General features: G+C 46.0%; 1 protein-coding gene and 2 long non-coding RNA genes across 8 annotated transcripts in view; 2 read left to right on the top strand and 1 right to left on the bottom strand.

Annotated features, from left to right (window-relative positions):
• Positions 1 to 9,192, top strand: part of LOC118379296 (protein eva-1 homolog C-like) — a 204,368-nt gene extending 195,176 nt beyond the window's left edge. The window contains exons 6-7 of the mRNA XM_052471307.1: positions 751 to 897; positions 8,818 to 9,192. Coding sequence (XP_052327267.1) covers positions 751 to 897; positions 8,818 to 9,029 — 359 coding nt within the window. The 3' untranslated portion in view covers positions 9,030 to 9,192. The remainder of the gene's footprint in view (positions 1 to 750; positions 898 to 8,817) is intronic.
• Positions 9,193 to 9,210: 18 nt separating this feature from the next.
• Positions 9,211 to 11,637, top strand: LOC127909477 (uncharacterized). 5 transcript variants are annotated; one of them, XR_008071406.1, is made up of 6 exons: positions 9,211 to 9,382; positions 9,483 to 9,682; positions 9,950 to 10,199; positions 10,399 to 10,798; positions 11,275 to 11,324; positions 11,375 to 11,637. It is a non-coding gene; the product is annotated as an uncharacterized LOC127909477 (long non-coding RNA). The 5 variants fall into 5 exon arrangements; XR_008071408.1 differs by lacking the exon at positions 11,275 to 11,324 and having other exon boundaries at positions 10,399 to 10,648; XR_008071405.1 differs by lacking the exon at positions 11,275 to 11,324.
• LOC127909480 (uncharacterized) lies at positions 9,408 to 10,471 on the bottom strand. 2 transcript variants are annotated; one of them, XR_008071411.1, is made up of 3 exons: positions 10,374 to 10,471; positions 9,875 to 9,974; positions 9,408 to 9,557 (listed from the first exon to the last, which is right to left on the bottom strand). It is a non-coding gene; the product is annotated as an uncharacterized LOC127909480 (long non-coding RNA). The 2 variants fall into 2 exon arrangements; XR_008071412.1 differs by having other exon boundaries at positions 9,473 to 9,607.
• Positions 11,638 to 11,999: the final 362 nt, after the last annotated feature.

Below are 11,999 nucleotides of genomic sequence, written 5' to 3'. Positions count from 1 at the left end.
GTCGTGTTCTGCTGAATTCAGTGAAAAAGAAGCAGTCGTTTGTGTTTTGTTTTTCACGCGGATTCTTTTGGTGCGTTGGCCAGTGGAAATTGGAGCGCAGGCAGACGGACAGACAGACGGACGGACGGACGGACGGACGGACGGACAGACAGACATACTGTGTTGTAGGCAATAAATCAACCCGTGACAGACAGACACAGACAGACAGACAGACAGACAGACAGACAGACAGACAGACAGACAGACAGACAGACAGACAGACAGACAGACGACCCGAAAATGTGGTCATGTCAGGTTCGCAAAACCACATGTGAGGGGGGCAGGAATATTTGACCCTGTTCATTGTGGATTCATGTTTGATCCTGTTCATTGTGGGTTCATGTTTGACCCTGTTCATTGTGGGTTCATGTTTGACCCTGTTCATTGTGGGTTCATGTTTGACCCTGTTCATTGTGGGTACATGTTTGTATGTCTGGGTCATGACTGCGGTTTTCCCTGACTCACAGGACGTTGTGAGGTGGAAGGGGGAGGTTAGACAGGCGAGGAGCGTAACTTTGGGGAATGGTCCACTGCAGGGTCAGAGGAAGGTTGTTTTTCCTCTCACCCTCTTTCCAATCCCCCCTCTCTCTCTCCCTCTCCTCGCTCTCTCTGTCTCTCTCCTCTCTCTCTGTCTCTCTCTTTCTCTGTGTACATGAGGAGAAATGACACATTTCTCTCCCTCTCTCCTTCCTTCCCACTCTCTCTCTCCAGTCCCAAAGAATTTGCTGCAGCAGGTGCCCAGCCCCAGAGTACCAGTGTTTCACCCCCCATCGCCCGGGGCCCATGACCCAAACGTGGTTGGAGACAGTGCTCCTCCTGATGAGACGTCGGGCATAACCTCTGACACTGTGCTCTCAGGTGAGTGGTTGCACACAAGGCATACATGTACAGTAATAAGTCCCTGTGTTAGGTCAGTTAGGATCACCACTTTATTTTAAGAATGTGAAATGTCAGAATAATAGTAGAGAGAATAATTTATTTCAGCTTTTGTTTCTTTCATCACATTCCCAGTGGGTCAGAAGTTTACATACACTCAATTAGTATTTGGTAGCATTGCCTTTAAATTGTTTAACTTGGGTCAAACATTTCGGGTAGCCTTCCACACACTTCCCACAATAAGTAAGTCAGGGCTTTGTGATGGCTACTCCAATACCTTGACTTTGTTGTCCTTAAGCCATTTTGCCACAACTTTGGAAGTATGCTTGTGGTCATTGTCCATTTGAAAGACCCATTTGCGACTGAGCTTTAACTTCCTGACTGATGTTTTGAGATGTTGCTTCAATATATCCACATAATTTTCCTCTTCATGATGCCATCTATTTTGTGAAGTGCACCAGTCACTCCTACACCAAAGCACCCCCAGAACATGATGCTGCCACCCCCGTGCTTCACGGTTGGGTTGGTTTTATTCGGCTTGCAAGCCTCCCCCTTTTTCCTCCAAACATAATGATGGTCATTATGGTCAAACAGTTATATTTTTGTTTCATCAGACCAGAGGAAAAAGTACGATCTTTGTCCCCATGTGCAGTTGCAAACTGCAGTCTGGCTTTTTTATGGCGGTTTTGGAGCAGTGGCTTCTTCCTTGCTGAGCGGCCTTTCAGGTTATGTCGATATAGGACTTGTTTTACTGTGGATATAGATACTTTTGTACCTGTGTCCTCCAGCATCTTCACAAGGTCCTTTGCTGTTGTTCTGGGATTGATATGCACTTTTCGCACCAAAGTATGTTCATCTCTAGGAGACAGAACGTCTCTCCTTCCTGAGCGGTATGATGGTTGTGTGGTCCCATGGTGTTTATACTTGCATACTATTGGTTGTACAGATGAACGTGGTACCGTCAGGCATTTGGAAATTGCTCCCAAGGATGAACCTGACTTTTTTTCTGAGGTCTTGGCTGATTTCTTTTGATTTTCCTACGATGTCAAGCAAAGAGGCAATGAGTTTGAAGGTAGGCCTTGAAGTACATCCACAGGTACACCTCCAATTGACTCAAATAGTTTTAATTAGCCTATATTAGCCTTTTCCAAGCTGTTTAAAGGCACAGTCAAGTTAGTGTATGTAAACTTCTGACCCACTGGAATTGTGAATTATAAGTGAAATAATCTGTCTGTAAACAATTGTTGGGAAAATTACTTGTGTCATGCACAATGTCCTAACCTACTTGCCAAAGCTATAGTTTGTTCATCTTATTCATTCCTTTACACTTGTGTGTATAAGGTAGTTGTGAAATTGTTAGATTACTTGTTAGATATTACTGCATGGTCGGAAAGCATTTCACTACACTCGCATTAACATCTGCTAACCATGTGTATGTGACAAATCAAATTTGATTTCATTTTATTTAACAAGAAATTTGTGGAGTGGTTGAAAAACGAGTTTTAATGACTCCAACCTAAGTGTATGCAAACTTCCGACTTTAACTCTACATGTACACACACATACAGTACCAGTCAAAAGTTTGGACACAGAATAATACTGAAGACATCAAAACTATTAAATAACATATGGAATCATGTAGTAACCAAAAACGTGTTAAACAAATCTAAATATATTTTATACTTGAGATTCTTCAAAGTAGCCACCCTTTGCCTTGATGACAGCTTTGCACACTCTTGGCATTCTCTCAACCAGCTTCACCTGGAATGCTTTTCCAACACTCTTGAAGGAGTTCCTATATATAATGAGCACTTGTTGGCTGCTTTTCCTTCACTCTGCAGTCCAACTCATTCCAAACCAACTCAATTTGGTTGAGGTTGGGTGATTGTGGAGGACAGATCATCTGATGCAGCACTCCATCACTCTCCTTCTTGGTCAAATAGCCCTTACACAGCCTGGAGGTTTGTTGGGTCATTGTCCTGTTGAAAACAAGTTATAGTCCCACTAAGTGCAAACCAGATGGGATGGTGTATCGCGGCAGAATACTGTGGTAGCCATGCTGGTTAAGTGTCACCAGCAAAGCACCATCAAACCACCTCCTCCTCCATGCTTTACGGTGGGAACCACACATGCAGAGATCATCCATTCACCTACTCTGTGTCTCACAAAGACACTGCGGTTGGATCCAAAAATCTCACATTTGGACTCGTCAGACCAACAGATTTCCACTGGTCTAATGTCCATTGCTCGTGTTTCTTGGCCAAAGCAAGTGTCTTCTTCTTATTGGTGTTTTTTAGTAGTGGTTTCTTTGCCTCAGTTCGACCATGAAGGCCTGATTCACACAGTCTCCTCTGAACACTGGATGTTGTGTATGTTACTTGATCTCTGTGAAGCATTTATTTGGGCTGGTAACTCTAATGAACTTATCCTCTGGAGCAGAGGTAACTCTGGGTCTTCCTTTCCTGTGGCGGTCCTCATGAGAGTCAGTTTCATCATAGCTCTTGATGGTTTTTGCGACGTCACTTGAAGATACTTTCAAAGTTCTTGACATTTTTCAGATTGACTGACCTTCATGTCTTAAAGTAATGATGGAGTGTCATTTGTCTTTTCTTATTTGAGCTGTTCTTGCCATAATATGGACTTGGTCTTTTACCAAATAGCCCTATCTTTTGTATACCACCCCTATCTTGTCACAGCACAACTGATTGGCACAAACGCATTAAGAAGGAAAGAAATTCCACAAATGAACTTATAACAAGGCACACCTGTTAATTGAAATGCATTCCAGGTGACTACCTTGTGAAGCTGGTTGAGAGAATTCCAAAAGTGTGCAAAGCTATCATCAAGGCAAAGGGTGGCTACTTTGAAGAATCTCAAATGTAAACTATATGTTGATTTGTTTGACACTTTCTTGGTTACTGCATGATTACATATGTGTTATTTCATCATTTATTCTACAATATAGAAAATAGTCAAAATAAAGGAAAACCTTTTGAATGAGTAGGTGTGTCCAAACCTTTGACTGGTACTGTACATGTACAAACACATACAGCACGTGCATAGATATGCACAGTCAGCAGTTCTACCCTACTACTACACCAGACTCCAGCAACCCCAAACATATTTTCAACAAGCGAAGAGAATGACAGGGTCATTCAGAGTTCTGTTATACTCCTTTAAAGTCAGTGTTAAAATATGTGCCCCAGCTTGTGCAGTCCTTTTGGCTTGCTCTGTAATTAGTATAGCAAGCCAGTGAGAGAACATTGTTTTCACCAGAATGAATGGGTCCCTCTATGTACATCATAATGTTGACCTCATCGCCTTCTTTTCTATTATTATCACTTACTGACATCATTTCACCAAGTTCCCAGAACTCTGCAAGAGAGAGACAAAGAGACAGACAGACACAGACAGACAGACAGACAGACAGACAGACAGACAGACAGACAGACAGACAGACAGACAGACAGACAGACAGACAGACAGACAGTGTGTGTGAGGCCAGTGTGTGTGAGGCCAGTGTGTGTGACAGACAGACAGACAGACAGTCTGTCTGTCTGTCTGTCTGTCTGTCTGTCTGTCTGTCTGTCTGTCTGTCTGTCTGTCTGTCTGTCTGTCTGTCTGTCTGTCTGTCTGTCTGTCTGTCTGTCTGAGGGAGGGAGAGCGAGAGCGAGAGAGAGACAGAAAGAGAGAGAGAGGGACGGAAACACAAACAAAGCATCATTCATGAAGGGAGTATGGCCCGAGTCCAAAACACTAATTACATTCCCTAGTATATGTCTACCCCCCCACCAGTTCAACACTGATTAGGAGGATAGAAAGAGAGAAGGAAGTGGTTTTCTGAAGAGAGAAGTGTGTGGCTATTGTGCTGACAGTTCCTCACAGTTGAGTTACCTCGCATCCACACTCGCACTCACACGTGCACAAAACAACACACACACGCACACACTGGCCTCACACACTGGCCTCACATACTGGCCTCACACACTGGCCTCACACACTGGCCTCACACACTGGCCACACACACTGGCCTCACACACTGGCCACACACACTGGCCTCACACACTGGCCTCACACACTGGTCTCACACACTGGCCTCACACACTGGCCACACACACTGGCCACACACACTGGCCACACACACTGGTCTCACACACACTGGCCTCACACACTGGCCTCACACACACTGGCCTCACACACTGGCCACACACACTGGACTCACACACTGGACTCACACACTGGCCTCACACACTGGCCACACACACTGGGCTCACACACACTGGCCTCACACACACTGGCCTCACACACTGGCCTCACACACACTGGCCTCACACACTGGCCTCACACACTGGCCTCACACACACTGTTCTCACACACACTGGCCTCACACACTGGCCTCACACACACTGGCCTCACACACACTGGCCTCACACACACTGGCCTCACACACTGGGCTCTCACACACTCTGGCCTCACACACACTGGTCTCACACACTGGCCTCACACACACTGGCCTCACACACTGGCCTCACACACACTGGCCTCACACACTGGCCTCACACACACTGGCCTCACACACACTGGCCTCACACACTGGTCTCACACACTGGCCTCACACACACCACCCTTCTGGAATAAAACAGTTTAGATTGAAAATGTAAGAATGGGAAAAGGTGATGGACCTATAATTTGCTTTCATCGGACACCAACCCCAGGCAAACCAGAATTGGTTCTGTGTAAGTTCCCAGAACATTCGTTAGGTCGCAGCAAATGTTCTCATAACACAAAAAACATTCTAGTTGTGGTGATGATTATAATGTTTGTAGAAAATATTTGCCTGATGTTGCAAGAATGTTTCTTAGAACACATTTAATCTGTTCATTAAAAGGTTCCCAGAATATTTGTGTAAAAGTGTAAAAAATTAAACATGGTGTAAAAATGTACTGTTCAACATTGAGACGTTTGATATGTTCCCCCCCCCCATCTTATTTTTCATGATCTGAAAAGCAAAAGTGATCCTAGAACATCACTCATAGTCTTGGATACCTTGTAAATATGGACCCAGATTTAGGAAGTATAGAGGATGGTGAATTGATGGTGAATAACCCATTTACCAGTTTTTCCCTGGGTTAGTTATGTCTAAGAAGGCTAAAAAGGTCATTCCTAATTGACCATACTGCCATGGCAACCATACTGCCATGGCAACCATACTGCCATGGCGACCGTACTGCCATGGCTACCATACTGCCATGGCGACCATACTGCCATGGCGACCATAAGATGTAAGAGAGTTTCCTGGTGACGTAGAGGATTAAAGATCTGGCTTGAGAATCAAACATTGCAGGTTGAAACCCCACATGTGCAGATTGTCAACATATGAAAGGAAAAAAATCTGGTTGTGTTCGTATGATTACATGCTGTTCAAACGGCCTATGATGTCATGTGTGTCTATAATCACCTTGTGGGTCTACAATACAGGAGAATCATCCCACAATGTTTCCACCAGACTTTTGCCACAACCTAATACAAACATTCTGGAAAACCTTTTAAGGAACGGACAAAATGTGATCTAGGAATGTTCTTACAAACATTGCATAGTCATCAGCATGACTGGATGCCGCAACCTAACGAATGTTCTGGGAACTTTCACAGAACCAATTTCGGTTTGCTGGGAAAACATCGTGTTGTTACATTACCTGGAAACCTAATGAGAACGTTTGAGGAATGTTCTGTGGTGATTGTTAGAGATGTTGAGAATCTTAGAAGAACATTCCAAGGATATTTAATTGAAAACATTCTTTGAATGTTTTCAGGATGTTAGAATCCTAATGTTAAATAAAACCCTAACTAGAACTAAATTGGAATCTTGCTCTGGGAATGTTCCCGGTTTGCTGGGACCATTTTTCCATTAAACACAAATCAGACAAATCTTTCCATTTGATCTGTATTTTCCATTCTTTTATTTATTTATTTCAGCAAAGGGATTAACAAAACGCTCCATATATTCTTCTGAAACAATCAAATGTCTTTGTTTGAGACATCTCTTTTCCAGACTTTATTCTATAAGAGAGCAGTATATCTAACAGGTCTTTGACATATTGGTTGAATGTGAGCCAATGTGTGTTACACCGCAATCGGTCCAGGTGGAAACACTCACCGACTCAGTCAGCAGTGCCACTCTCTAAACTACATCACATCCTGCAATTAGAGGTCTAAGTGTGTGTGTGTGTGTGCGAGCATGTGTGTGTTTGACAGCTAACATGCTTACACACGCACACACGCACCCCTCACACACGCACACACACACCCCTCACACACACACCCCTCACACACTGCACACACCCCTCACACACACACCCCTCGCACACACACACACACCCCTCACACACTGCACACACACACCCCTCACACACACACACCTCACACACACACACACCCCTCACACACCCCTCACACACACACTGCACTGGTTTGGGTCATTTAACTCATGCCAACTGTCCATTTCTGTGTTTATCCCAGTGTACATTGTCTGACTGGCTTAGTCGTTGTGATTTCACTGAACAGCTAATTAACATAGGCCCGGTCTGTCTCACATGTCCGTTTTGGATTACAGGGTGAGCCCACCTCTAGTCTTTATACGGCTAAGTACAAGGCGATATACGGATTTATACAGACAGTGTGTGTTGGTTGAGTGACTGAAGTGTCCATTATGAAGCTCAGTAATCAGACCAGCATGTGGATGGATCTATTACTGCTCAAACAACTCAACCTCAGATCACCTTTAGTTTAGCTAAACTACAGTCTCTCAGACTACCTTCACACTGCACTCCTAAACTACAGTCTCAGACTACCTTCACACTGCACTCCTAAACTACAGTCTCAGACTACCTTCACACTGCACTCCTAAACTACAGTCTCAGACTACCTTCACAATGCACTCCTAAAACTACAGTCTCAGACTACCTTCACACTGCACTCCTAAAACTACAGTCTCAGACTACCTTCACACTGCACTCCTAAAACTACAGTCTCAGACTACCTTCACACTGCACTCCTAAACTACAGTCTCAGACTACCTTCACACTGCACTCCTAAACTACAGTCTCAGACTACCTTCACACTGCACTCCTAAACTACAGTCTCAGACTACCTTCACACTGCACTCCTAAACTACAGTCTCATACTACCTTCACACTGCAAAACATTTCTAAATCATATTCCTAAATCCAGTGACATGATATTTCACAGTACTCAATAGTCCTAGAATCAAAAGGTCCAAGTCGAACATGACATTTGTGGTAAATATTGTGAAAGCAGCTTAAAGTGGGAGAGAAATCACTCTGATCATGTGCACATGTTTTCAGCTTTTAAATGATCAAACACAGTGATTCTCACAATAGATCTATTCCCGTAGTGAAGTGAGTCAGAGTTAACTAGACAGATCCAAGTGGAATGCTGAAGATCTGAGTCACCATTAGTAATAGCGTCGTGTACAGTTCCAGTATAGACAGAGTAGTGAAGGAAGCATGTGGAGCGAGGAGGATACAGCAACAGAGGAAGTGGGTGACTCAGTAGTCCACTCATAGTACTCTGGGAAAACACACACACATGCTTGACACTCAGATCACATACTGCAACAAACACAGCTGTACAACGTTAAATATGCATGTTTTTGAAACCAATTAACCTTTAGTACGTATTGTAAATAAAATGTTTCATTTTGAAATCATGCATTGGCAGTCATATTGAGGTTGTCTTTAAGTGTTCTTTAGGCAGAATAGTTACAGATGTGCAGTTTGACTCAGTGAGATTCTCAGTCAATGAACCTTGATTCTCTGGCTGTATCACTGTATCAACGCGTGTGTGTGATCATAGCATCTGATCCCAATGTTATGCTCTTAGTTATCCCTTCAGGCAAGAAGAAGCGAGGGAGAGAGTCAGGCTCCTACTCTGGGGAGGTGAAGACGAACGAGGAAGGAGTGGAGGAGAGCGCCCCCCAGCCTCCGGACATGAACCCTGTAATCAACTCTACGACGGGCAGCACCAACATGGCCCTCATCAGTAGCACACTGGCAGCCTACAACTACATAGCAGGTACAGCAACAACATTATAGAAAGTACGGCAACGGTCACACAATGTTACAGCAACATAGCAAGTACAGCAACGTTCACATGTCACAGCAACATAGCAGGTACAGCAACGTTCACACAACGTCACAGCAACTTTGCATTACCACAATCTGTGCTGACCGTGAAGTAGAGAAGAGGTTAATGTTGGGCTCTGACTGAGATCTCTGAGGGGTTTATCTACACTGAGGTTCCCTCTCCACTGTGACTGAGACCTCTGAGGGGTTTATCTACACTGAGGTTCCCTCTCCACTGTGACTGAGACCTCTGAGGGGTTTATCTACACTGAGGTTCCCTCTCCACTGTGACTGAGACCTCTGAGGGGTTTATCTACACTGAGGTTCCCTCTCCACTGTGACTGAGACCCCAGAGGGGTTTATCTACACTGAGGTTCCCTCTCCACTGTGACTGAGACCCCAGAGGGGTTTATCTACACTGAGGTTCCCTCTCCACTGTGACTGAGACCTCTGAGGGGTTTATCTACACTGAGGTTCCCTCTCCACTGTGACTGAGACCTCTGAGGGGTTTATCTACACTGAGGTTCCCTCTCCACTGTGACTGAGACCTCTGAGGGGTTTATCTACACTGAGGTTCCCTCTCCACTGTGACTGAGACCTCTGAGGGGTTTATCTACACTGAGGTTCCCTCTCCACTGTGACTGAGACCCCAGAGGGGTTTATCTCCACTGTGACTGAGACCTCTGAGGGGTTCCCTCTCCACTGTGACTGAGACCTCTGAGGGGTTTATCTACACTGAGGTTCCCTCTCCACTGTGACTGAGACCCCAGAGGGGTTTATCTACACTGAGGTTCCCTCTCCACTGTGACTGAGACCCCAGAGGGGTTTATCTACACTGAGGTTCCCTCTCCACTGTGACTGAGACCCCAGAGGGGTTTATCTACACTGAGGTTCCCTCTCCACTGTGACTGAGACCTCTGAGGGGTTTATCTACACTGAGGTTCCCTCTCCACTGTGACTGAGACCCCAGAGGGGTTTATCTACACTGAGGTTCCCTCTCCACTGTGACTGAGACCTCTGAGGGGTTTATCTACACTGAGGTTCCCTCTCCACTGTGACTGAGACCCCAGAGGGGTTTATCTACACTGAGGTTCCCTCTCCACTGTGACTGAGACCTCTGAGGGGTTTATCTACACTGAGGTTCCCTGACTGAGACCTCTGAGGGTTTATCCTGAGGTTCCCTCTCCACTGTGACTGAGACCTCTGAGACCTCTGAGGGGTTTATCTACACTGAGGTTCCCTCTCCACTGTGACTGAGACCTCTGAGGGGGGTTTATCTCTACACTGAGGTTCCCTCTCCACTGTGACTGAGACCCCAGAGGGGTTTATCTACACTGAGGTTCCCTCTCCACTGTGACTGAGACCTCTGAGGGGTTTATCTACACTGAGGTTCCCTCTCCACTGTGACTGAGACCTCTGAGGGGTTTATCTACACTGAGGTTCCCTCTCCACTGTGACTGAGACCCCAGAGGGGTTTATCTACACTGAGGTTCCCTCTCCACTGTGACTGAGACCCCAGAGGGGTTTATCTACACTGAGGTTCCCTCTCCACTGTGACTGAGACCTCTGAGGGGTTTATCTACACTGAGGTTCCCTCTCCACTGTGACTGAGACCCCAGAGGGGTTTATCTACACTGAGGTTCCCTCTCCACTGTGACTGAGACCCCAGAGGGGTTTATCTACACTGAGGTTCCCTCTCCACTGTGACTGAGACCTCTGAGGGGTTTATCTACACTGAGGTTCCCTCTCCACTGTGACTGAGACCCCAGAGGGGTTTATCTACACTGAGGTTCCCTCTCCACTGTGACTGAGACCCCAGAGGGGTTTATCTACACTGAGGTTCCCTCTCCACTGTGACTGAGACCCCAGAGGGGTTTATCTACACTGAGGTTCCCTCTCCACTGTGACTGAGACCCCAGAGGGGTTTATCTACACTGAGGTTCCCTCTCCACTGTGACTGAGACCCCAGAGGGGTTTATCTACACTGAGGTTCCCTCTCCACTGTGACTGAGACCCCAGAGGGGTTTATCTACACTGAGGTTCCCTCTCCACTGTGACTGAGACCTCTGAGACTCCACTGTGACTGAGACCCCAGAGGGGTTTATCTACACTGAGGTTCCCTCTCCACTGTGACTGAGACCCCAGAGGGGTTTATCTACACTGAGGTTCCCTCTCCACTGTGACTGAGACCCCAGAGGGGTTTATCTACACTGAGGTTCCCTCTCCACTGTGACTGAGACCTCTGAGGGGTTTATCTACACTGAGGTTCCCTCTCCACTGTGACTGAGACCCCAGAGGGGTTTATCTACACTGAGGTTCCCTCTCCACTGTGACTGAGACCTCTGAGGGGTTTATCTACACTGAGGTTCCCTCTCCACTGTGACTGAGACCTCTGAGGGGTTTATCTACACTGAGGTTCCCTCTCCACTGTGACTGAGACCTCTGAGGGGTTTATCTACACTGAGGTTCCCTCTCCACTGTGACTGAGACCTCTGAGGGGTTTATCTACACTGAGGTTCCCTCTCCACTGTGACTGAGACCTCTGAGGGGTTTATCTACACTGAGGTTCCCTCTCCACTGTGACTGAGACAACTTAAATACTGACTGGAGGAATGGAGATCTAGAGCAGAGATGGGTCCCCCTGTAATCTCTCTCTCTCACTCTCACTCTCACTCTCACTCTCACTCTCTCTCTGACTCTCTCTCTCTCTCTCTCTCTCCTCTCTGACTCTCTCTCTCTCTCTCTCCTCTCTCTCTCTCTCTCTCTCTCTCTCTCTCTCTCTCTCTCTCTCTCTCTCTCACTCTCACTCTCTCACTCACTCACTCACTCACTCACTCACTCACTCACTCACACTGTGTATACCAAACATTGGGAACACCTACCTAGTATTGAGTTGAACCCCCCTGAGGGTTTTTTTGCCATCAGAACAGCCTCAATTCA

This window comes from Oncorhynchus keta, chromosome 19 (genome assembly GCF_023373465.1).
Source record: "Oncorhynchus keta strain PuntledgeMale-10-30-2019 chromosome 19, Oket_V2, whole genome shotgun sequence".
In the NCBI taxonomy this organism is placed as follows: Eukaryota; Metazoa; Chordata; class Actinopteri; order Salmoniformes; family Salmonidae; genus Oncorhynchus; species Oncorhynchus keta.
Note: the sequence above shows the minus strand (reverse complement) of the source record. Positions and strands in the feature narration are given on the sequence as shown.